Consider the following 27120-nt stretch of genomic DNA (forward strand, 5'->3'; position numbering starts at 1 on the left):
CCCCTGCTCAGCAGGGCCACCCAGAGCTGGTGGAAATGAATTTTACTGCAAAAAAACAACAGCTAGCTGCTTTGTCAAGTGGACAGAAATTCTGTCGTTTACATGTTACTGATTTAAAACCAATTATTTTTAAGTTAGCATATAATCTCGTGTTTGCATTGAAGGACTGAAGTCTTCCATAGCTGCTTAACTTTGAAACCAGTAGTGAAATAAGTCTCTGACCTTTGGCTCAACATTATTCATTTGGAATGAAAATTATATTTTCAGATGCTGAACTGCTCTTCCTCATTTCTTAGCCAGAGGAGGTTGGAGGCTCTAGCTGAATTCCTTTCCCCCGTTTTTGAAAGAAGCCCCCTACTGATAAAGCCAAGTTAGAGGAGACTTTAATGGATGGATGGACATAACAGTTCACTTGCATTTTATTCCTATCTTGCAAATTGAATTATTTATTGCTAAGTTGACAAGGCTGAGTTGGTTCTCCAGTGCATTAGTGTAACGATCTGTGGCAGCGGATGGTGGCCACTATAGCACAGTGGTGCTATTCTCCTTTGCTAATTTGCCAAGAAAAGATGAGAATGAGTGAATTATACTGCACTGGTGGTTATTTGTGATTTAAATGTCTGTTAGTTATTTTGCAATGTGTTGTAAGAATAGAACTTGGTTTTGCCATCCTTTTTCCAAACTTACGTGGAACAACTCACAAAATAGAGGAGAAAGTAGGAGATGTGTATTTCACTTTTTGATGCCTAAAATTCACAGAGTTGACCATTAAAGTAGAATGGGTGTTTTTTCCCAAATGACTGACAGTGCTCCCCCTTCAGAGATATTAAAATTAACGTAGTAAAATGAATTTTTCTAGGAATAAAAGTGATTTTAATCCTATTAATTCAGTAGTGTGCACAAGTAGAAAATTTACTATTAAAAGGTAGGTATCATCAAAAAGTATTTGAATTTTGTACTTGGAGGGAAAAAGCCAGATGAATTGTCACTCATCTCTTTCATTTACTAATAAGTAAATTGAGGTTTACCAGGTCACAAATTTGGAAATGCAGGAGTGTGGCTATGTGTATGAGAAGGAAAGAGAGGGGTCACTGAAAGCTCTTCTGGACATTGCTGAAAATATGAGAGTGACTGAGATAATCCCTTAGGCAAAAGCTGAAATGAGACAAATGAAGCTCATGTGAAAAATGAAGGAAATCAGCTGCTAAATAAACTTAAAAGAAGAGCTGTGGCAGTTTCTTCATCAGTGAATATTTAAGAGAAACATTCAGTGCTGCCTGAAAATAAAGAAATTTAAAAATAGTGAACAAGTTTCACAATAGTGAAAATTTGGGGCAGTCTTATGATGTAGTTTGGAAAGCAGATTGCATAGATCCATCAATCTTCTTTTGGACTTGAGGTCTATGAAACTATTACGTTAGTACTGTCAAAGCTATGCTCCTCTGACTTGAAAAAAAAAACAAAAAAACAAAAAAACAAAAAATCAAATAGAAACATCAATGGCAACTGTGCTTTTAGCTTATTTATCATCTCTCTGATTTAGGATTCATTTCATACTTTGAAGAAATGGGTGAAAGAACTAAAAGAACATGGTCCTGAAAACATTGTAATGGCCATCGCTGGAAACAAATGTGATCTTTCTGATATCAGGTAATGCATCCATTTTTCCTGTTGCTTTGATTGCAGTGACTTTGATTGCGTTTTCTTCCTTCAAGTAACCAATTTGCTTTACTTTTATCTTCCAATCATGTTAAAAATGCGGAATGTTATGGTATGAGCAAACCCAGCAATGAAAAACTCAGCTAGAAGGATGGGCCTGAGGTAGAGTAACTTTATTCAGGGTAATTTTGAGAACTTGTTCTATGTGCTTTGCAACAACTGAAACTGTCTCATATGGGATGTAGAAAGTGTGTGTTTTTTTGTGTGTGTGTATTTTTCTTCAAGCGTGACCTCAGGTAAGACTTGTCACCTGTGCGGAGCAATAATGTCTTGGGAGAGTGAGGGGAAGGCAGAATCTGCCGAGATAGTTGTTTGGGATGAGAGCAAATCTAGATTCAATTTTTTTGCTTGCTAGCTGTATTTTGGGTTTGCATTTATCCTTTTGGGGAGTGGAAGCACATTCTGTTGCACAACAGTGAAACCTTTGTGTCAGTCCATGACTGTTATTTCTTGCTTCAGCTCCATGGCTATATTTGGCTCTCTTTTAAGGACGTCAAAGACTGTCATGGTTGTTCAGATACATCCCCGTTGTTTTATAGTCGTTATTTTGGCCCAGGTTCACTAGAACTTTGAAGCACATGTGTAACTTGAAGTGAGTGATGCAGTGTTTAATAAATCAAGGAATATATAAGGGTTGAGCCTGTGTAATTTTTTTTTTTTTCTCGCTCCTCAGTCAGTCCTAAACCAAAACAAATCTGAGTGACAGCTTTTTGCAAGCCGTGACACTGGAGACTGCTGGTTTTCTAAGAATGGGGGACACAATATGTTGGTATCTTCTACACGATGAAGTGATATGTTTATCAACATGGTGAAACTGAGTCCTGTACTATAAAATTAAAGGTCTCCAAATTTGAAGCAGAAACAAGAGAAAAGGATGATCAGTAAAAATAAAAGCTAAAATCAGCTGGCAGGAATCTGAGCTTTCGGTTGCCCTGAGAGTCACTTCAAATTTATTGCTTAAATGTTCTGAGCAATACATTTGCCCGATTAAATCAAGGATAATAAATTTGGAGATTGTCAAAAATGGCACTAATTGCAAATGAATCTATAGCCTCTCCTCCCCCTCCCTTCTGGTAGCATTTGCTGTGGCTGCAAGCTTTCAAATGTGTTCTACTGGAGACGTGTTAATGTGGGGACATGAAGAAAAGCTTGCACCATAGAAGTGTTGTGAGAATACTGTGGTTCCTCAGTGACTGTGCTTTTCCTGCCATGTTTTCTCAGACGTTACCTATTGTCTGCTGATTGCTGATCATCCATTTCATGCTCCTGTTTGGCCAGTGCAGCTCTTCCATGCACAAAATGTCCTGGTGTTTGCATGGTGCTCATTGTCCTCAATGAACTAATATCTCTTAGTCATTTTGTTGCCCTCCCCCACATAATTATGGAAAGTTTTGAGAATTTTTTTCCTCTTCAATTATTCTTTCTGCATCCCCTCAGCCTTTTCTCTTTGTAAAGGCATCCAGCAATGTGAATTTAAAGAGATTTTTGGTGGACAAATAGAGAGCAGACTGTATCATACACTTTATTTTCACAGTTTTTCCAGAAATCTGATTGTTTCTGCAACACATGTATCTGTATGCATTCTCTGTCTGCTTTATGTCTTAAAAGTGTCTTCAGTAAAAATGATTATAGGTGGAATGTGTCACCAATTTATCACACTGTCTTCAATGAGTAGAAATGCATATGTGTTTGGGCACGGAGAATTTAAAAGTAAGATGATGTGAGCACACAAAAGCAAGCTGCTGTTTGTATGCTTTTTTGGCATCTCTGTTTGGTTTTGTAGAACTTCTGGCAGATATTTTGTTGGGAATTAGAGAGACAGCTGCTTTAAAAACCTACATGAATGGAAGCAATAGAGGACTGGCTGACCAGGTCCCAGTTGATTTCATTCTGCCATCTCTATGAAAGTAGGAGGCAATATAAGGAGGTATGAATGGAAGCAGTAGGAACTGATTCTTTTCCTCTGGCAAAAGGCTGGCACTATTTTTCATAATCATTGGCCATGTTACCCTCCTCATTTAGCATCTAAAAACTGTGTTTGATCTGCCAGATGGATTTGGGACACACAGTAGTCATGCTGCTTTTCACAGTGTTGTTAATAGGCTATCAGCAGTTCTTGGTGCTTTGTGGAAGTAAATTTCTTCTTCACTTTGAAGGATTTTCTACTGCTAGACAGGCAGTTTTATTTAGTATAAATCCCCATCTTTGTTATAATGCTGTTGACTATAATACTGCTGAATCTTTGGCATATTTTTAAGTAATAACCTTTCCCTACTGATACGTGTCCTGTCCTTCTGACAGGTCATTAAAAAGTAGTTTCAAAGGCAGAAGCTGAGATATAAATATGAAAAAGTTGTAAATGTCCTATATATATATATATATATATATATATATATATATATATATATATATGAGCAATAAAGAAGTAATAGTCATAACAGCAACTGAGTAGTGCTTACTTCTCTGAAAATATGGTGCACCTTCTTAACATATCATGTTCACTGGTCCTTGGTTAGAGAATCCATCAAAATTTCCTGCTCAGGTCTTTCCCCTATCCATCTGGAATATTTATTTATTTCAGTAATTATTCAGAAAATCTCAATGGGGATTGAATCAACAGAACAATTTGGAAAGCATAAAATGAAATAATCCATAAATTTCAAAACGAGTATTCTTCTCACTTTCCCTGTAGTCCTGGAACTTTCTCAACTTTCTAAACACTATAATGGTGGCTCTTGTCTTCTTCACCCATCTTAATGTTTTTTCACTTATTGGCTTAGCGTTTGATCGTTTGTGCTTTTTCTTTTGGACAAGGTAGAAGCTTAGCCATGATGACATTCAGGCTATGCACATGTACATCAAGTGGAGTTTTCAGTTCCAGCAGCACTGGAGAGAGGTATTTACTGCCATGTGCTGTGGGTGTTTATAGGCTTCCTTTAGAAATGTCATCAGAGAGGGCTCAGAGGTTTTGAGATGCTTCCTTGGAATATTCTCATGTGCTGCTGTTTTATCTTTTCCTGGAATGCTGAAGTTTGCTTTCTTATCTAAGTTACAGCAAGCCTGCACTACATAACCCTATGCTCTGAAATGTGTGCTTTATTGTGGTTTGAATATTATGTTATGTAGTTAATTTCCTTTTTTACTTTTTTTTTTTTTTTTTTTTTTTTTTTTTATCTCCGTGGCCATCCACAGATGGCAATACCTTTCATGATAAAGGCCAAGGTGCAGTTTCATAGTTAGCAAGGGGAAAGCTGCTTTCACAGTGCCTTCTTCATCAGAAAGACATGTAATAAAAAGAAGCAAGTAGTGGAAGCAAGCTCCAGATACTGTAATTGCAGTCTAATTTTTTGGAAACCATTTGTAATAAATCAGGAAATTATTCTACCTCTTTAGATTTTTCCCATGAGCAGCAAACCTGAATTATTTAAAATAATATACCTCCATAAACTAACTGGGAAATTACACTGTTGTGCTCCCACTGAGATACCTCCTGTTAAAGTCCGAGGCACTGGTAATAGGAAGAAATTGTACGAGGAATCTCTGGATTAGTACTTCACAGCTGTGGGGTGAAGGTGTTGAAGCAAATTCTGTGCAACATGCAACAGTAAAGCCATACAAAACACAACAGTTGAAATACTGAACAACTGGAAATAAAAGTAGTACCGGGGCTTGGTACTTCATCATGTGTTCACATGTTAGCATTCGGTTTCTGTTTCTGAGGTGTTGCTCAAAAGTCAGGAAGAGCAAAGAGCAGGGGTTATGGATAATGTCAGGCACAGCCGGGATCAGCGTAGCCACCTGGCTCAGGCAGATGCAACATCAGCATGGGACTTGCTTTGTGTCTGAAGCAGTTATTTTGCATGTTGTAAAATACATTTACCAACATTTCACACATGAAGCCCTGGCTACGAAATGAGGATATGATTTTAGGATGGCATCACTTTGGTGACATGTAATGGATTGGTTTCATTCCCCCAGTGAATCTGGTACTCTCAGATTTGTTCTTGCCAATGAGCTTGGAGTCAATGGCTTTCATATTTCTTTTCAGAGCCTGCCTTACTTTCCTTCACATTGCAAACTCTTAGATATACGATGCTCTTATTGTTTTCTTCCACAGTAGTCATACCCTATGTTGTCTGAATACTTGGTAAGGACATCACTGCTGCTGGCTGCATCAGCAGAGCTGTAGGTCTTTTGCTAGTAGTTTAATGCTTTTCTTACTAAGGTCACGTTTAAAAGACAAATAAATGGGGTTGTCATTTAAATTATCTCACTTCTTTCAAGGCATGCATTCAACAGCAGGTCAACTAATCTGGTGAAATACAGATATTTTGAGCGTGACTAAATGACAAAAGAAAAAGATGACTTTTGCGGGGAGGACGAGCATACTAATGCTTTTCTGATTAGGCTGTGTTTAATGTTCCAGTGTTGCGCTGCAGGAAGCTTCAGATTTATTTAATGTATGTGGTTGTAGTGAACTGACAGTATTCAGCTGCAACGTTGTTTTTAAGTGTATTTCTGTCAAGGCAGGCATCTATGACCACCTGAAATGTGTATCACAATCATGTCATTTTATGTGTTTGAGAAAGAAGAAAAAAGAACATGAAAATGAAGCTATTTCAGAGGATGATGGGCAATAGCTGTCCCTGGAGATATTTGGTACACTTTAACCCACAGTACTGTTGTGATAATCTTGTTTTTAATGCTCTGAAAGGAGCTCTTCTTGAAGGAAATCCAAGGGTTGAAGGGTTGAAGGATCTTGAAGGACCAAAAGGGTTAATTTGAATAAACACCTATGTTCTGGATCTGGTTACCTTCCAAAGATTACTACATGACACATTCAAAAAACAAACAAGCAAAACCCAGGGCCTTTTGGTACAAATTATTTTGTGAAGTCCACAATGGTCTTTTGTATCTTGGATCAGTCTTTCTTGAGTTATTCTACTGTATCCATGTGGGCCAGGGTGGAAGCAGGAATCACATGGTTTATCAACACATATTAATCATTCTGAGGTAAAGATTTGAGCAATTACAACAGAGAAGCTATTTTTAAAATTAAATTATTTTTTGAAAAACTGCTTTCATTTATTTGTTAATTTTCTTACAGGGAGGTTCCTATCAAGGATGCCAAAGAATACGCAGAATCTATAGGTGCAATTGTTGTTGAAACCAGTGCAAAGAATGCTGTTAACATTGAAGAACTCTTTCAAGGAATAAGTAAGTAAATTATATTATATACAAGATTTTACTTATGTATTTTAAATGGTGATTGTTTAGAGGGCTTCTGGAAATCGTTGTCAGTTTCGGGTCTAAAATCTTCTTTCCCAAGGACATCAAGAAATTCGTTAGGCCAGTAGTGTGGCTGCTTTTTATGCAGATGTAAGCTAAGAGTGACTTTGAATGTGCTAGAGCAAAACATAGTAGATACAGGGTAGGCCTCTTCCTTCTAAATCTGTGTCTAAATCCCAAACTGGGTCATGTCTTATGTTTCAGACCAAGTCTGTTGTAGAGGAGACACTGCTGATCTTATCATCATGTTGATAAAAACATAAATGTTGAGAAATATGCCTGGAGGGCTACAACAAGTAGAAAACAGTCATTGCAGTGGAATCCATTTAAAAACAAAAAACAAACAACAAAAAAAAAACAAACCAAGCAAATAAATAAATAAATAATCTCTCTAAGTCTTTTAACAAGATGAAGTTGACGTTCCTTACAAGGATCAGAAAAAATGTCTGGTTCAGTTTGTGTCCTACAAATTCCACTTTGAGTCTGGCTAAGAGTGGGGGGAATTGCAGGACCTTGTGGGCTGAAAGAGGCCTCAGGAGACCTTCAGTCCAACTTCTCCCTCAAAACAGACTTGCTAGTGAGTTTAGACCAGGTTGTTCAGGCCTTTTTCCAGCTGCGCCCAAGGGTAGATGTCCCACAATCTCTCTGGGCAGCCAAATCCAGTACTTAAATAGTCCTCACAGTGGCATGGCCCTCTCCTTCCACCACACCCCGTATCAACTCAGAACCTACCCTGGTTCAATTCTTGGCCACTGCCACACCAGTTTGCCAACATTTTTCTTAGGTTGTGGTGCCCCAAACTGGATGCATTACTCAGCAGGTGTTACACTATCTAGGGGGAGCTAAACACTTCACTTGATCCTACTGGCTTAGGTGTTGTTGGTATGACTCTGGATGCTGTTGGCCATCTTTGCTGCCAGGGAGCACTGCTGGCTTGTGCTCAACTTGCTGCCCACAGGTCCTTTGTGGCAGAGCTTCTCCCTGGGCTGCCAGTCCCCAGCCTGTCTTGTAGCCAGGGGCTCTTCCTTTCCCCATGAAGGACTTGGCATTTGTCCTTTCTGAATCACATAATGCTCCTGTTGTCTCACTCCTCCTTCTAGCCTAATGCCTTCTGAACAGCAGCTCTGCCCTCAAGTATATTGACTGCACCTTTGAACTTGAGGCTTGGAGTAGGTGTGTATTTTTTCTCCTTCAGGTCACCAATAAAAGATGTTAAGCAAGGTACCTGAAGTACTCCACTTGTAGCTGGCTTACAGGACGATGCATACTGTTAACCAGTGGTCTTTAAGTCTGATGATCCAGCCAAATTTTCACACAGCTAATAGTCTACCTATCTAGACTATAAAAGCCTGACTTGGGTATATCAGGATGCTGTAGGAGAAAATGTTGAAAGCCTTGCTGAAGTCAAGGTAGGGTGACATCTAGTTCTCTCCCCTCATCACAGATCCAGCAAGATTTTGTCGTTTAGGGCAATAAGGCTTGTTAGGTATGGTTTACCCTTGTTAAGTCCATGCTGAGTGGTCCTGTTCATGTTTATGTTCATGTCCTTTACCTTCGTGTGCTTGGAAGCAGCTTCTAAGAGGATTTGTTCCATGTTTTTCCAGGAAGCAGAACGAGGCTTACCAGCCTGTAGACCCCAGGCTTATTATTCTTGCCCTTTTGGAAGAGAGATGTAACATTTGCCTTTCTTCAGTCATAGGGGACCTCCCTCAATGTCTCAAACCTTTCAGATATGATAGAGATCATAAAGATCAGCTTTGCAGTGACATTGGGTCTCTTTCCCTGTGCACCCTCAGGCCTGTAGGGGTTGAAAGTTCTTAAAAGTTCCATGACTTGATCCTCTTTCATCACTAGTGGTTCCTCCTCTCCCTGAATCCTGTTTTTGGGGGTGCAGAGGCCTAGGAGACTAGTCAATAGGAGTCCAGCTCAACCTCACCTTTGTTTCTCTAAGGTCTTTATTTTATTTCCCTTCATGTATTCATAAATCAGCTGGTATTATCTATTATGTTTTGCCTGTTCAAGTATTGCTGGGCTTGCACGGGTTGTATTCGAAATTGTCAATGAGAACTGATTTTCCTAGAATACGTCTACCTTTCTGTTACGTCCTTTGAAAAAGGGCGAATGTGTAACATGGCTGTCTGGAGGAACCGGTTCTTCCTTGTGATAGTTTATTCCTTGCCTGTCTCTGATGGTTGTGAATGTTCTAGCGGAGGAACTCATCCTTGCCACGTAATTAGATAATTAGTTTCCATTTTTGATAGGCAGCGCTGCAGCTGGCAGCATGAACTGCCCCTAATAATGGGTATATTAGATGAGGAAAATCAGCTAAATTGAATTTCGTATGAACTAGATAAGCAGGCAAGTGCACTTAATACCACAGGCAATTATTTCTATATATAGAAATATTAGGTCTCAGTGGATGTACTCGTGACTTTATCAAGTGCTCAGAGGAGAGAAAGGAGAGATTTGGTCGTATGTGTTCACAGAAATACAGTGAAAACCAAGTGAAAAATGCTTAGCTAGCAGGAGAAATGAATTAGTATGATTATGACAGAGTAAAGGGATATCTTTCTGATGTGTTACACCACTTCAGTCTTTGTAGTTAGGGCTCCAGTGAGCAGGCTGCAACTTCAAAAATAGCCTGTCTTTGGACCAAGTTGCATGGCAACATTTCTGCCTTTTCTGCTTATGACGCCCCTCTGTGGGGCTCCAACCCTGTTGACAGTTTCATTCATGTGGTGTCCTGTAAGTCTTGCTGCTGCTTTGGGTTTCAGGCTTTCATCCTGCCTGAGAGATTTTGCCCTTCTCACTGTGCTTCTGTAGAAGGGCATGGTGCAGCTCCCCAGCCCCATAGCAGAGGCAGCAGCTACTGTGTAGAGTGGCTCTTGTAGGTATACTACCTTAATGTATTGTCTGCTTTGCAGTCTGCATTGAAGAGGAGATTCCAACATGTGTGGAGAATTTCTCCATTAAAAGCCTTCCCAAAATAGATGCAGCAAACAGAAAGGGTAGACTACATTTTAATTTATCTGAAAAGTTACCTTCTGCTGGCTTACATATTATATTTCCAAGGATGTTTGAGCATAACCATTTCAGCTTTCTAAAGTGGATAACAGCTGTCTCTTTTGCAGGGGAAACATTGTGAATGGAGTGAAGTAGTATAATGGGAAAAAATTACTCCATGTAATGATAAAGAGAAAGTGGAAAATAAAAGGGAAACTGGATTGTTTTGCTAACAACCAGATAAATCTTGACAAAATTATAAATAGAGTCATCTGTCTGTAACCTCCATAAAGTTATTATATTGCATTGTTTTTAAAAGTTTTTTTTTTCTGATAAGTCTCAGGATTCGAGTATTTGACTGCTTTGAGGTATGTCTTAGTTGCAGAGCCTCAAAACAAATATGTTATCCTTAATTCTTCACATGAAAGTACAAGGTGTGAAAGACTAGAACCTGCAAAAACTTTTGATTTTTGACAGTGGGGCAACTCTGGTGGGACAGGGACTCTGCAGGCAGTATACTTAGGCTAATAAAGTTGGGGATGCAGATTTAGCAAAAGAGTCAGCAAAGTCGGGTGTCCTCTGTGCTGGAGAGTTTTCACCGAGCTGCGTAATCAAATGCAGCTCCTGGCTGTCTCTTGTACCTCTGTGATTTCAGATGGCAAGCCAGTCAACTTAGCCTGATTACATTTAGCAGCGCCTGACTGAAGGCTTGCTGTGATTGTGAAACATCACGTGGCTGCTTATTTCTCTGTAAACAAGAAAAGAATGTCATTAGTACAGTCATATATTCCCTGCTTGGATTAAATTTTTCCAGATGACTTTCTTGAAAGGTTTTTGGCATCAAAAGGGTTTCAGATTTTTATATATATATAAGATTATACATTATGATTATATATAATATATTTATTTCATGTGTTCCAGTGGTTGTGTTGTTTATGTTTGTTAGGGTTTCTTGTTTTGTTTAAAAGATAAGCGTCTGTGCAAGTGATTGCTAATTAAGTTTTGATTCCCAGCCTTAGAAGAATCACAGCCCTAGGAGATGCTGGGAACTCGCCACTTGTATAGACTTCAGCAACGGCAAAAATGCCAGGAATGTATTTAAAAATAGTGGTAAAAGTTGTGGATGTGTGTTGGGTCACACCACGTCTGTATGTCCCTTCTTGTTTATGGGTACACTGCAGTACACTGACCGCTGATTGTGCCTGTGAAGGCAGCTTACCCATCAGGTTTTAAATGACTAAACAAGCTTTCCCAAGCAATCACACCCTTGTAATTTTCAAACACCCGCTCATTTAACAAGTAAAACAAGCCTTCGTTACATTATTCAAATCTAGTACACACCCAGCTGTTTCTCTTCAGTGTGTGTGTGTGTATACTGCCTGTTATCTGAGCATGGAGGTGCCCCAGATACGAAAGAGAAGATTACATAAAAGCCACCCCTGCAAATGCCAGCTGAGATGTACCTCCCAGGTTAACAGCCCTCCGCCTCCGCAGGTCCAAAGGTAAACAGGCAGTGGGACAAGTAAGCTGCTGAAGAATACCTAGCCAAATGAAATAGGAAATAGCCATGTGCTTAAGCGACAAATAAACTCTGGGTGTGCATTATTTCTTCAAGTCTGGCAAATACAGGGGCTGGTGTGCTACCAAAGGAACCAAGGTTGGAGCATTTCAGCATCCTCTGTGAAATGAGGAATAGGATTATTGGGGTTTCGCTGCAGAAGGCTTGTGAAGAGCTGTTATCACACTCCAGTCTTACTGATGGTGGTACTAAGAGCATGAGACAGGCTTATGTTAAACAATCCATAGAAGAAAGTTCTTCCTAGAGTAGACTTGCTAATTAGAGCAGAGAGTTTCTGTCTCTGGATACAACCTTTCATGTGGTAAATGCTCAGTTATACACATATGAAGCTATTGATTTTCTGATGCCTTGCCAGCAGCTCATATATTGAATATTTAATGTAACCCAAATACTTGTTTCCTAGAAATACTGGGAGATTAAAAAACAACAACAACAACAAAAAAGACCCTCTAGAGTTTATAGTTTAACCACTCATATACTTGACAGACTGCAGAGGAATGTATAAAATGGCCTTACTTACATGAACAGAGTTGTAGGTGGGCAACTGCAGAGCTTTGTGTGGTTTTCATCATGATATCTTTTGATAGGCAGAGATCTGTGAACTACTGTGGAGAGGTCTGTGAAAGACATTTTAAGCAAATCAAGTACTTTTATGCTACAGTGAAATTCATGCCACTTTTGGCATGTGATTTGCTATAGCCCAAGCTCATAACTGAATTTTTGTGGGGGATATTCACAATACTGTAAAAGATGGAAGAAGATTTGAGATTATATTCTTTACAGTTTATGGTCCCTGTGTTATAGGATTATTTCTCCTTTTGCTTTCAAAATTTTGATTAGTGAGGCAAAATTTACTGGCCTTTGGACTAGTCTTAAACTTGTAAGGTCTTGGAATTCTCTCCAACCATAGGGGAGCTTTTCAACATAACCAAATCAGTAAACTGAAACAGACACAAATTAATTACAGCATGACCTCAACTCAAGATTGGAGCTCTTATTAATCAAAGTCTTTCTTTTTTATTAATTAAAGGCTTTCTGTTATTTACTTTGATGCATATAAGATTTGTCTTTTTTTTTTTTTTTTTCTGGTGATCTTGATTACATGAACAGTATTGTCACATCCCCTTGCAAGAATTTGAATGTCACAATTTTATCCTTTTGCTTGGAAAAAAAAACAATCTTGGAGATGCTATTAGATATGCTATTAGAAGTATTAAAATAATTGCTACCTAACAATGTTTACTTATGCAATGTCCTTTATTGTAAATGTGTGCTACCTTGCATGAAAATTTACTGCATGAAGTAAACAGCTGTCAGCTCCATAAATTGGGAAAATTCTGCTTCACTGCAGTATGGGTGAGAAGAGGAAAATAGAGACTGACTACGGGGCCAAACTTTATAACCCACATCAGAGACACGGGGAAATTCTAACATACCAGTGAAACTGGTTTCAAAGGATGAAGGGATTTGGGGAGATAAGAGGTGTGACTGCCATAAGTCCTACAAATGCGCAAAGGGTCACATATGCAAATGCCAAAACTGTTGGGTAAGATGTGCCTGCTGCATTCTGCCCTGCATTCATGGATGGCTGGCTTTGCTAATATGGTTTACAGAAAGCTGTACTTTGCAGGGGTTCACCTTGCTCTGATACAGCTAGCAGTTTTAGGAGGAGTTTCTGGCCACTGTCTAACTATTGTACTTTGGGCAGCCCAGCTTTTCTCAGGTGAGCCGCAGTAAGCACGTTGTCAGAAAGCTGAGGCAGCCATTAGGCTGCTGCTCTGGAGCCAAGTGAGATGGATTTCATGTCCTACCCTAACAGAAATCTCCCCTTTCTCCAGCCTCCACCCCCCAAATGTTGTACACCGTTTTCAGAAAGAGAAAAGGTAGGAGAAGTGCACAACGCCACAGTGCAGCACCACAATGCATTGCCTCTTACCCTTAGCAGAATTGCAGTTCTGTTAGATAACAGGACTGGGCTTCTTTTGGGCTTGAATTTCATCACTTGGATGTGGCAGCTAAGGTTGATCACGTCACATCCATTTTCCTTTCTCCTACACTCACTAATTGACTATCTGTTCAGCGCTTACAACTGGAGCATCACATTCAAAAAGGAACAAAGAGAGCAGATTTTATTACTGTGATGATGCGTCATGCTTCCAGCTGCAGCAGAGCAATCCCCGTCTGCCTTTCTTCAAGATCTTCTTGCAGAGCTGTCACCAAGTCCCTCTTGCCTCTCTTGCTTCCTGCTCCAGTTTTCTTTTTTCTTCCCTCTTATTTTGTTTACCTCTTGTCCCTCCCTCCCTTCCTTTGCCTCTGGCACTCTCAGAACCACAATTCCCAGAGTGCCAATTAATCTCTTTGCATTACAAATCTCAGATTCAAAAGCAGGAGTTGGAACTCAGCCAGGTATTGGAGAAGACCCTGACCTTCATTCTGGACTGCCTCAGCCCAACTCAGACATGCCAGAAAGGGGGAGATACAGCTGATTTAGTGCTTCCCACCTGTTAACCTGGGAAGTTCACTTCAGAACCTTGATATTTCTGTAATCCTACCTTGAGCAGTCTGTTGTGATGATTATTATTTTATACATGATTATGTGCTTATTGGAATGAGATCATGGAGGACCCCAAGGCCTCTGCATAGAGGTGAATGTTTGCCAACAATTTCATTGCATGAAATAATCTATGAAACATGCCCTAAACATTAGCAAAATTAAATCAAAATATGTAATTACATAATTAATGCAGGTGCAAAATCTAATTTAAATCACAGTCAATAGACTTGACTCCATGTAAGTGTCAGTGATGGGAACCGTATGGAGCTTTATATTGCCTCTAGCAGAATGATTTAATAATGAATCTTGAAGTTCCCCCTTTTACCAGTTCCTAGATAAATGTATGCACATCTATTTTTCTCTAATCACCTATTTCATCTGGGATCCTAAAGCATGTGCTTGGTATTCTTTTGTCAAATGGTAAGCTGGCTGGCTGTGTCCTGCTCTGTAAAATGTGGAAAAGGTATTTGATTTATGGTCTAGTTTGTTCAGTTAAGCAACAGAAGAGTTCCATATCCCACAGAACTTTTGAGCTAACTCAGTCTTAACAGAGCAATATTTGGTCTGAGGAGGAACTGTCTTAATCTATTTATTTCTTGAGCAGAGAATTGTTGGGCCAAATGTTGGGGCACTACTGCTCCTATCTGATGTCTACTGCATGAAGAAAGTAGCATACGTTAGCAGTGCTGTAGGTTATAAAAGGTAGAGGTAGATGAGCATCTTTTTTTTTTTTTTTTTTTTAATTTTCTCTGGAACAGAAGTTATGTATGCTAGTGAAAAATACTTTTAAATTAGTATATACTTTTTTAAAAAAATAATTCAGTTTATAACCTCTATTAATCCTGACTCAGGGCCAGCTGGACCATGTTGGTGTCAGCAATATTAGCGCTATGTTTATCAATAGCTGAGTTACAACATGAGATGACGATGATCCTTTTAGGTAGCAATAGCAGTTGAGCTGTTTCAGAAGCACCAAATGCAGATGAAGGCTCGGCGTTTCTCTGCTAATCCTTCATGTTCTTTTGCAACGTAAACCTTTCCCTGTTACAGTGTGGTTGTGAGACTGGCTGTTAAGGAGGCCCAGGGGGAGACTATCAGCCACACAGCTTTCTGGCTTGTTATTTTCCTATTACCTAGATCCATTGCTCTGTAATGAAAGCATGCTTTCTAAAATTAATACCATTTCCCACGACCCTTAGTGAAGAATCACCATATCGTTTGCTGTGGAGCCGGTTCCCAGTTAGTTATTAGACTGAGCTTCATGCTCCAGCAGAGTTACTCCTGTCAGCTCCTCATCAGATGGTAAAAGTTCCTTGAGCAGGGATAAGTCTGGTTACTAAAATTAAAATGATTTAACTCAGTGGCTTAACAAATGTTGTAATAGGAGAAATAATGAGTGAGAGCAAACTCACCTACAAAAAAACAACCAACCAACCAACCAAAAAAACTCAAACTTGTAAACTTTTAAGCTGTTTAAAACTTTATTTCCTTGCATTGAATTCAAGGGGGGATATCGAAACAGCAGAAAACATGAGTGGTTAATGACAAACGGTACTTAAGATCAAAGCCCAGAATAATTAATCAGCAAATATTATGCCTAGAGATTTTTCTCTTTACGCTTGGTATCTCTTATCTACTTTTTAAAAAAAAAATCATTATGAGAAATGAAACAAACCAAGGTGATTCTTAACTACGTGTATGGTGTCCTGCCCTGAACTGGCCAAAGTGTTTGCCGACCTTGAAGCTTACAATGTTTTTGCTCCAAAGATAAGCTTGCCTGCTTGTTTGCATACCATCAAAGTGCTACAGAAAAGATTTGAAACTTATAAAAACTATGAAATACTGAATGAGAAACAGAGATAATAAGTGTTTAATCCGGACTTCTAAAACAAAAGTTAAGCTAGTTTGCCTGTAAGAGCTCTCCTCTTCCCAACTTACTGTTAGAAGAAACAAGTGTTTAGGGCTTGTTTGCTTAATGGTATCTTATGGAAACCATGTCCATAGATTCCAACTGTTTTTAGCTACATTGTGCTGTGGGACAAATGGGCAGGTTTTTATTTTACCTGGAAATGGTAGGTGTGTCTCTAAAATGACAACATTATCTTCTTGGAAAGCCTCTTACAGATAATATGTTCTTCATGATTTCTAAAGCTTTTACGAATTAGTGGAGACAGTCTCCAAACAAAGCTGATAGAACTGATGACATCCTAACATCCCTCACCACCTATTCTGCTTTTTATTTTACCTCCAAAGGGCACTTAGATTATGGTTAGATTTCTTGCTTGTATGCAGGGTGTAAAGCTGATATTTTACTAACCTAAAGTAGAGTTCAGAGCTGTAATGACAGTGCTTATATGTGCTTAAGCCCTCAAGATACTTGTTTCCTACTATGTTGGACCAGATACAGTATTTTTACCTTAGTAATATGACGGATTTTTGTCCTCTCATTCAGTTGTAGAAATACATAAGATTGTCTGCTCCAAAAGTCTCACTTTTGCTGTACAATACTCCTGTTCAGAAATGATTGAACAAGATAGATGAAATTTTGATGGATTTGACCAAAGGTAATTTAGGGACAAGTTTGACCAATGCAATATTGCTGTTTGATTTCATTGAGATTGGATTTTACCTGAACGGTTTTAATTCATTGCCACCACCCTCAGGTAATTTGCAGGACTCAGGCTTCAACGTATATAAATAATTCATGGAATATTTGGAAAGAGAGAGCTGTGAATAAATACAGCAGAGGATGGGGAAATCTGAACTCTTAAGACCCACCTGAATTATGATCAGCTGTTCACCGAGCCTTTATGTTCTCGAAGTGTCATATAACAACAATTAAATATTTTGACTCTTGTTATTTAACACAGGTAAGAGTAAAAACAGGCGTAATTCACAGAATCTAGATTCAGCTTCAGAAAAAAAAAATCCAGCAAATCCACAAGGTAACGAGAAAGTAAGTTATCGTGACTGTAACCTCTGAGATACTGAAAGAGAGATGACACAGTAGGTGTAATGGAAAAGCCAGGCCTGACCAAAGACAGAGACCAGGGTTGGACTTGGGAAGATCTTGTTTTTCCTCTTACAATTCTGATAATTGAGCATATTATGGTATGTTGTCCATGAGTAGGTAAGCCAGTTAGACCAAAGATGCAGCAGTACTAACGAGACACAGGGTAGAGACGTGGATCAGTGCTTTATGCCCTGGGGGAGATGTCTACATCTTCTGTGATGGCTGAACTTCTTGCAGATGCTTAAAATAATCACCCCTTAAGATTATTAAGAAGTCAGGAGAGCTGGGGATGGGTGTTGTTAATTAATAAAAGCTGTCATCCCTGGAGACATAGGTACCCCTTGAAGGACAGAGGGATTCAATAAGAACAGATTTGTTTTTCTTTTCCAAGTATAGGCAGTATGTGTTTAATTACAGTACTTTGTAAAGCTCTAGTGTACAAGGACTAAATGACATGCAGATTTAGGAGTGTCAAGATCTTGTTAAACTAGAACCATTCATGTTTAAGTGGAATTAGGAGAAAGCCAAGAATTTTCTGCATCTTAGTTGTGAATTTCTAAGTAAGATAAGTTTTTGAAATCCATGTGTAACAATTTCAGTGTACTTAGGGCTTTCTTTGATAGCCGTATTTCATATGTCTTTTTAAAATGTTAAAACATCCTCCTTTCATAAGCAAATGCAAGGGGAAAAGATTCAAGGTACAAAGAAGATGGTTCTTTTCTGGTGAAACTTTACAGATGTAATTCTTATGGAAGCTAAATCATCCAATTATCTGCATGCGTTGTTAGTACATTGGGAAAATTGAATTCGCTGTGTCTCCTCATGTATTTCAGGTCGGCAAATTCCACCCTTAGATCCTCATGAAAATGGTAACAATGGAGCAATCAAACTTGGAAAGCAGACTTCACAGACGGGTAGGCGGTGCTGCTGACCCAACTTGATCTTCTGAGATTTACTTGAAAAACAACACCGTTTGCTTTTTCACTGAGAAAGGACTTCATGATCTCGGTGATGTGGCTCCTTATCTTGAAAGCAGTAATTTCAATACTTCCCGTGAGTAATAATGCAAGGACCAGAAGTGGAAAGCTTTACTTCAAAGTGATTTTGCAAAACTTACTTGGAAAATCCTCTCAAAATTACAATGTCTTAAGAATTCTGATTCTCTGTTTAAGCCACTGACTTTTTTTTTTTTTAATAAAAAGAACCTTTTATATTTTAAATTGTAGATTTGCTACAAAAACTTCTCTTCTTACATTGCAAAGTGGACTTGGCATGTCTTTAGAGCTTTCTGTGTAAAAATAGGGTGCAAAAACACATAAAACCTGAGTTTTGGCTTACAGTTTCTCTGCCATCTTGCTAGCTGGACTCTGCTTCCATATTTTTCTAAATCTGTAGCTTCAACTTCTGCATTTGGTAAATGCCAGCAAGAACTGGACTGAATTTGCTAATTAGAAAAATGGATACAAAGGATGAGTGAGTGCAATTTTTACAAGCTACAAGTCAAAATCTGTGTCATGAGGTTGCTGTGTATGTGAAAGAAGGAATCGTCATGAAGGAGACTGCTGGACCCCATGCAGTTCTCACTGCTCCAGGAAGAATGGAACTTGCAGCCACTACGCTTTGCCTGAAATGATTTCTTCTCCAGGGCACAGGCTTTATTAATCACTGCAATTGTAGAGAACACAAATGCCGGTTTAACCTCTGTTACTTACCATGTTTCCTCCAATTCTGTGTCCCAGACTGAAGTTGTCTCTGCTAAAAGATTCCACTTCTTTATTTCTAAAAGAGCACCGTGCTGCCCCAGTGAGTTGGGAGGACTCCTTCGTTGTCTCACCTCAGCACCCCAAGAAGTCTCACTGAGGCTGTTTGAAGAATGGCAGTTCTGTAGAAAAATGGTTTAAGAAAGCACCATATAATTTGGGCTTAAAGGCTGAAATCTAATAAAACAAAGTAGAATGTTGCCTTACAAATGCAATTTTGTTCATTTGTGGAATAGTCTCTTCACCAGCACGGGGATGCAGTTTGGAAGACCCATTGCTTGATACCTTTGAAGTTTAATGCACTTGAAAAAATACAGTGTGGAAAAATAAATCCAGTAGATGGCTATGTACTGGGAATATTGTAAAAGTGTATGTGCTCTCCACTTTCATCTTTTATCATCTTTTATGAATGTGTGTGATTGAGATGATAAATTATGGCTCTCTCTTCTTCATCAATTCAAATTGAAATCTGAACTAGGGTAAGGAAAACAGGCTTCAAAAGCAGAGTCCCAGCCGCATTTCTCAGCATTCATTTGTTCTCTTACTAGGAAAGTTAACCTCAGCGCACGTTGTTGGGGGCCTTATGAAAAGTAATCAAAAGAGAAAAATAACTTCCTGCTATAAATCATAAACAGACAGGCTAGAGCTGGGCTTCTGTGTTTATGCATAAAAACAGACTTTATTGCTAGGTTGTGAGATTGCTTTGATAAATAGCAGTAAGTGTTAGCGCTTGAACCAGAGCTGGGTATACTGAACAGGATTATTTCCTTTTCTTCAGAGGGCTGAAATAGTTAACATCAGGTGGGCTGTTCCCCACCTGCTCTTATCGAAGAATCTAAACTGCATTGTTTTTTTCACCTATGCTCCATGTTTCAGGTATTTTGGATTCCTTTGAAAGAACTTTGTACTTGAAAATTTGTCCTTGGATAATGCACGTAGACACAAGAGCTACCAAGAGAAAGGATATTTAGGGTAAACTTTGTTATGTCACCTGTGTTGATATAAGACCTGTGCCACTGCTTAGTTGCAGCAAGTATTTTACAGATAATCCAGCATCACTCACATGAAAATTCAATGAGGATATGGGGAGGGAGACAGGCTCCTTTAGGGACCCTCCTATCCCATCCCAGTATAAGCACGTCTGCACAGGGTGCTTGGCTCTTTCCCTGAGCTGTTGAGGAAGCCCACACAGCTACGGGAAAGCAGGGGTGGTTAACCAGGCCTGCAGTGCTAAAGAAATATCAAACTGATCAACAACACAGATTCAGGTAGTTGATGGGATCTGTGACCTCACACTGCAAGAGATCTGGTGATTCTCAAGTAAAACCCAGTCAAAGGCTAGACCCGTTACCAAGAAAACATGATAAGATTTAGCCCACGTTTTAGAAGAAGTTAGGAATTTTAGTTCAATGTATAGTAGTTACGCATAACTGACTTGTTAACTTCTCATAAATCTGTATGGCATCTTACTTTTTGTAATGTGACATCTCAGAATGCATTAAACCCCACTTGAGATGTCTGAAAACTTTGTAAGACAACTCTATAAGTACCTGGTGTAGTCTGAATTTCTGCTGGAACTGGCAATTAATGTTGGTCTGTGTGGAATAGATACTGTCTTGAACAAGCAGCTCTCACAGCTGCCATTGAGCTGTTTGTGAATCACTGCAGGTTTGTGAGTTACATCTTTAAATAGTGTAGAGCTGGAAATTGTTACAATGGATATCTGGCAGATTTTAATATTCAAATGCTAGCGAAGTAGGCTTAAAGGTATTTTTGCATTTGGTGGGCCAAATCTAAATTACTTTATTCTGCTTTTAGTCAAGGAAATCTTAAATGAATAAGGATTTTCATCAAGTAAGTTCTTGAAATTTGGGTTACGGTAAGCTTCAGTGGACAGCTCTGAAATCACAGGTGAAAATATAAAGCAACTGTATTGTATAGTTTCTTGCATATTCTTTGAAGACAGGGCCAGCATTCAATGATGATGTTGTCTATCTGCTGTTTGTCAAAGCTGAAATGCAGCTTTAACCTGCCTCTTCAAACGGGGGAATGGTTGGTTTCAAAAATCGTGATTTTCAAATGTAAAATTCATGATTTCTGCTTTCTTCTGTTGCCTTTTTTGTTCAGAAAGTACCACCACCATTCTTAAACAGCCAGAAAAATGACATACAAAAAAAGCTCTGAGTCAAAAGTTTCAGCAGCAACCATAATTCCTTAGTAGTTAATGGCTGGTTGAAGGCTAAATTACTGTATAGGAACACTTAAATCTGTAGCTGACCTGCTCTAATAATAATAATAATAATAATAATAGCAATAATAATAATAGTGCTGCAGTTCTTCACTGGCCAGCTGGTGCTGGACTTGTTGAAGATTGGTTTCCCCAGGAGAGCTGTCAGCAGGACTGAAACACGAGCTGCAGTGCCAAGTATGCTTGGTGGAGTCTGTTTGCACCATGATTCAAGGCTGTGACCGTCCAGTTGTGGGTGACTTGCTTTTCCAGCTAGTCATGAACAAGTTTAAAAAAAAAAAAAAGAAAAAGAAAAGGAACTAGTTTTCATATATGCTTTGCATATCTGTGTGTATATAAGTACAGTTTTATATTGCTATACTGACATGTAGTGTTTTCACTATGTCTGGTTCTCATATACTGCACATTGTATTCTGTAAGTACATTTTTTTTTTAATGATCATTTCATCTTTAGGAACTAAAAGCTGCAGGCTGAAGGTTAGCAAGAAGATGGAGATACACATAGGTACAATTGTTGACTTGCCATTCTTATGCATGAAAATGGCATATTATAGAAAAAGTTGGTCTTACAGACTGAGAAATCTACAAAACACCATTATTATCCAAGAATTGGGACTCAGAAGTATTGAAGTTGCACTAAAAAAAAAAAAAAAAGGAAAAAAAAGACGAAAATAAAAACGTCCAATTATTTTTGTACAGGATACAGCAGGTCTATCTGAAGTGTTACAATATAACATGGGTATACGTTAACAACTAGAAAAGTTATCTATCATCCCTTGTCTTCTCACTAATCCTTCATGGCATGTGATGATAAGCATGACTAGATATAATGAGAGCACCCTGACTATAATCAGACCTTTTCAGTACGGTGATGATGTATTTTAGTATCCTACCCTTAATTATTTAAACCACAGTCAGTGATAAATTGTCAGTTTAAAATCACTTGCTAAGTACTTTTTCTCTGTTTTGTTTATATAAGGGCTTTGATTGGGCTGGACCCACTCGCTTCATGTATAGGATGCTGCAATCTGTTAATACTTTAATTTCTGTTTTACATATTAATTGTATCATACCTAATAATATTTTTGCCCTAAAACGTAGTTTTTGTGTTTTATTTAACCTACAGTGATTAATGCTAATAAATGTTTTAAATACCTTTGATTTGGGGATGTCTGGTTTCAATAAAGCAGAACAAAGTATGTCCTGCTTTTCACATCATTTGCTCTTGAAAAAGGGCTATCTGCAGATTGTTTAACGGGTATTTAAAATGCTGCTTGAAACTGTGTGTGAGTGGACTGGCCTTCTAGCAGAAGCTGAACACATTCTGGGAGGATCCTGGAGCTCAGCCGGGCTTTCAAAAAACAGGAAAAGAGCACCTGAAGATTCCTTTGCCAAAAGTTGTTTGACTTACCCCTTAGAAGAGAGGTACCTGAGTGGCCAGTACCAGCGTGGAAATTTAGACAAGTGGCTATCAGGAAAAAGTGGGCTTGTGGTTACCACTCACTTGGAAGAGTAAAGGTGACTAGTATGGCTCATATGACACATAACTCTTTTGTACATTTTATTTTTGGTGGAACTTTTCTTTTACTTTTTATTGATGCCCCTTGAGCGTGTCTTTAGGAATTAACACTCCCTTAAGAAGTACGCAGTATTTCATACTTCTTAGTGCTACTGTTTCAAGAGGCCTTTAAACTCACCTGAATTTGTTGCACTGTCTGATTCAGAGATTTAAGGTTACTACCACAATGATGAGGACCATGAATAAAGGTCTTATTTTTTAAGGGAAAATAGGATTTTGGAGTAAAGCTTTTCTAACTACCATGATAAATTCAATGCACACCAATAAACGAGAAGCACAGTAAGAAAACTTAATCAATATCTTGACTTACAAGACCATGGTGACTAAGAAGTAACAGGTGACCAAAGCCACCATTTATCTATGCAAAGAGAAACCAGTATTTCAGAGGGGATTATGTAGGCTGTGAGTTTACATCCCACTTGAAGATACCCAGCAGGATCTGTTCCCCACGCTAAAGCATTCATAATCACGTTGAAAAATTACATGTCTCTTTCCAGCTATTCAAAAATAAAAATGAACCCAGGTACATAACCATAAACTGCTCTGTTCAGTGGTGCCCAGTGCCAGGACAGGAGGCAGCGAGCACAGGCTCTGAGCCCCAGGCCGCCCTTGTGTGCTGTGCGGGTGGCCGAGCACTGGCACAGGCTGCCCAGAGAGGCCGTGGGGTCTCCTCATGGAGACCTTCAGAAGCCGCCTGGCCGTGGTGCTGGGCACCCTGCTCTGGGTGGCCCTGCTGGGGCAGGGGGTCTCCAGAGGGCCCAGCCAGCCTTGGCTGTGCTGGGATTCTCTACATAATTCAAGGGAAGCCTAAGAAAGCTGCCTGTAACTACTGTCAGTGTGTTGGAAAATCAGAAGTGAATGCTGTTTTTCCTGCCGATGTAGGGAGTTGTGCCCTTTGACAACAAGTCCTTGCATTGTCAGCGGGAGGTTTCACGTGGCTTGGGAGCATATTCTTGTAGTGCTTTAGATTAGTTTGTAGTTTTATTTTGCAGTGAGGGGGGAACTGTACAGTTGGCTGGGAAATAAACCCTCTCTGCTTTCCTTTTGAAAACTGAAGGTTGTGTCTCAGGGTACATAAGAAAAACTATTTGATGTTACAGGCTTCAAAAACTCCCCTAATGCAGCTTCAGTCTTTCTGCAGAGAGCATCATAGGACACCCTGCTGTGATCTCTCGAGCACTCTTCTGAAATGAGGACAGTAAGTCTGATGAAATAGTCTGTGTATCTACTTCATACTTCCACCCCCTCACCTAATCTGCAAAAGTGTTTAGGCTACTATCAGATTTGTGAAATACCTCTTTTCCCTGAAAGGAAAACAGGAGGCTGTGAGATTTTTCTCTCCCTCCTTGATGTTGTTTTACACAGGGCTACGGAGTAATTTTCTTAAAAGCGTTAAAACACTCACGGGAGGACAGAGTGGCTGAAAGTATTTGTGCCAACCCCTCCATTAATTGGTGCAGGTTACTCCCTAAGGACCCAGCTACAACAATAGGATGCATTCATGTCTAATGGTGTTCTTGACCGTTAATAAGATCTGCTTTTGATTAGATCTATTTAGCAGCTGGAGCAGTGCTAATTTCATTGTTTGATATAAAATAATTGCTTTTTTTTCACTGTTCAAAAATAACTCCTGACTAGAAACTGTAAAATCAATGGTTGACCACATTTAGCAGGTTAAGGCGAGAAGGAATAAGTAATAGCATAACATAGCATAATACAGCTTGTCTGAAAAATCAATTTCAGATGGGTTTCTTCTCTCTGAATTAAGCTCTGCAAAAAAAGTCCTCATTGCAAAATGTCTGTATTTTTATGCTTCTGATACTACCAAGTGTGTCCTGATACAGATTAGTTTGCATTGTCACTTATCACCGCTATGAATTTTGTAGGAATATGAAGACATGCTCATTATATTAGGATTCGCAATCATGTGTTTTCAATAGATAAAGTGCCGAAGTGTTATTCAAATTGTTTTGCAACACAGCTATTGTGAAAGCTCAAAGATAACACACTGGCAGAACTTGAAGTGCAATAAACCTGTACTGACTTGCATTTAGTGTCATAGCAATTAACAAGTTTTTAATAAGATGTCATTAATCAGTGCATAAAAGTCCTGCACTAGAGCGGAAAAGAATTTTGAGGCTTCTGCTTAGGTATTAAAAATTTATCAGCTTGGGAAGGATTTATTTTTTTTCTGGCTCTTAGATTACTCCAGTCAGAAATCATTTTTATCCCTGAGACACCCTGAAGTATTTCATACGAATATGCTTTCTTTGAAAAGTGCTGACCTTGTTTTTCCAAAGCCTCCCTGAGAGCCCGAACCTTATCTTTCCATCTTTGGAAATTTCTTTAAGACACCTAATTGATGATGAGAACCTTAACCTTTCTGATTCCCACTCTCCAGGTATTTTAGAAAACAAAAATACATTTCCACTGAAGTCCATTTCATTCACATTTATTTTACGTAGTCAATGCCATTCCTGCTCCCTTCACTGCAGTAAAATACATGTTTAAATAAAAAGATAAATACCTAACAACTAAATTTGTATTCCCCTACAGCAAGTAGAGTACTCTAAGGAAATGACCTGTTACAGACTAAGAGAGAGGCAATCACTAGGCTTCTGATTGTGTATTGACAAGTGCCAATCAATAAGGAAGTCAGCTTACAAGTCTAAGAGATGCTCCTGGGGAAAACGGACATCACATTTCTTCCTGTTTGGCAATATAACATGATTTGGGGGCAAGTGATAGCACTGCCGTTACTGATTTTGTAAATAAATAAAAAATGAATGAGGATAGTTCCGGTTTCTCTTTGCTTGTTTAATAGGGTTGAAATGTAGGTTAAGCACGTTATAAAAGAAATCCCTGCTTCTTGTCATCTTAAAAGAACCTGGCTGCTTTGCTGATAAATACACGTCAGGAGATTTCAGAGCAGTTTAGCGTTAAAGAGCAATGGATGCAACCTGGATGACACAGTGATTTTAAAATCCCTTTTCAATATGCTAGCTCCACAAAAAATCAAGCGATCAGCAAACCTAGAATTACTACCAACTATCCAAGTTCCTGTCTGCATTCATCACTCATCGTATGGTTACGTTTCTGCCCTGTAAATCTTTACCTAAAAAGCATAAAGTGTGTAGTAGGAATCTAGTAAGAGCCCTCAAAAAGAAAGACATTAAAAATAAATACTTAGATTTTCTGTGCCATTTCTTAAGACATTCAGGAATCAAAATAAGAATGAAAAAGCCTTCCTGGCACCACTCCCTTTAGAAATACTATTTGTCCTCTGAGATTTACCACACTCATTCTCTGTTCTCAGGGAAGATTTGCTTTCAAGGTGGCAATCTGAACCTCCCATTGGCACCTAACCAGCTCTCCTCCTACGACACAACCTTTAACACTAAAATAGTTCTCCCGGTAGTCACAGGAAGGAGGGACAGAAGCCTTATTAACACTAGTTTCTAATGGCAGTGACTCTATTTCTTGGCGGTTTTGATTACAAAGAAGACTTTGGAGAGATGCTGGAAATACGAACTTCTAATGATTTAGGCTCTAAATAGATAAACTTGTTTCCTCATGACAGAGATAGCTGAAAAGGAATCTCATAGTTTTGGATTTTTTTTTTTTTACCATAGTGTTTTTTTCTTATTGTTATTATTTATTATTTTTTACTTTTGAGAAGCTGAAATTTCTGGAGAGGAAATAGTTTCTTTGAAAAGGCCAGAATGTCACATTGACTATAAAAATCTGAAGAAGAAAGAAGGAACAAAGTGATGATGTCCTACCCTAGAAGATACTCTTTGAGGTTGGTCACAGCCCCACTGAGGTGACACAGATGGAAAGAGATCTCTGAAACAGAAAATTTGGGTTTCAGGTGAAGAGCTGTCACATCATAAATGGTCAAAGTGCGTAGACATGCATTTCATGACACAGCCACATTAACACCATTGTTGCTTAGGAACCCTGGTCAACAAATGAGCATAAACAAATTCAAGATTAAGAGTGCATCAGGTGGCTAAAGGCTCCACCTGTAAAAAAATGATACTATGCATTTACCTGTGGCTATGCCTGAATTTACATAGTACAAAGGCCATTGAATAAAAGATGACAGCCACCCGCGTAGTCCATGACACACAGGTCAGGAAGCAGGAGCCTCGGACTAATGACTGGCTAATGCATCCCAGGGCACTTACGTAGCCTTGCTGCCTGCATGGTTCAGCTTTTCATGAAGCTTGATTCTAGCTAAAAGATGTTTTGGCATGATGTGTTGTTTTACATGAAAAGGGCAAATTGTTCCAGAGGAGGCTAAGGAAGAAAGAATAAGACAGTGACAAATTTATCCAAGTAGATTTACATCGACTTATTTAACCACAGCATGT

General features: G+C 38.9%; 1 protein-coding gene across 2 annotated transcripts in view; it reads left to right on the top strand.

Annotated features, from left to right (window-relative positions):
- Nucleotides 1–22326, top strand: part of RAB31 (RAB31, member RAS oncogene family) — a 63932-nt gene extending 41606 nt beyond the window's left edge. For both annotated transcript variants that reach the window (XM_068671641.1, XM_068671642.1), the window contains exons 5-7: nt 1544–1650; nt 6827–6936; nt 17991–22326. In XM_068671641.1, the coding sequence (XP_068527742.1) occupies nt 1544–1650; nt 6827–6936; nt 17991–18088 (315 nt within the window). In that variant the 3' untranslated portion in view covers nt 18089–22326. The remainder of the gene's footprint in view (nt 1–1543; nt 1651–6826; nt 6937–17990) is intronic.
- Nucleotides 22327–27120: the final 4794 nt, after the last annotated feature.

The sequence above is a fragment of the Anas acuta genome, chromosome 2 (genome assembly GCF_963932015.1).
Source record: "Anas acuta chromosome 2, bAnaAcu1.1, whole genome shotgun sequence".
Taxonomy (NCBI): Eukaryota; Metazoa; Chordata; class Aves; order Anseriformes; family Anatidae; genus Anas; species Anas acuta.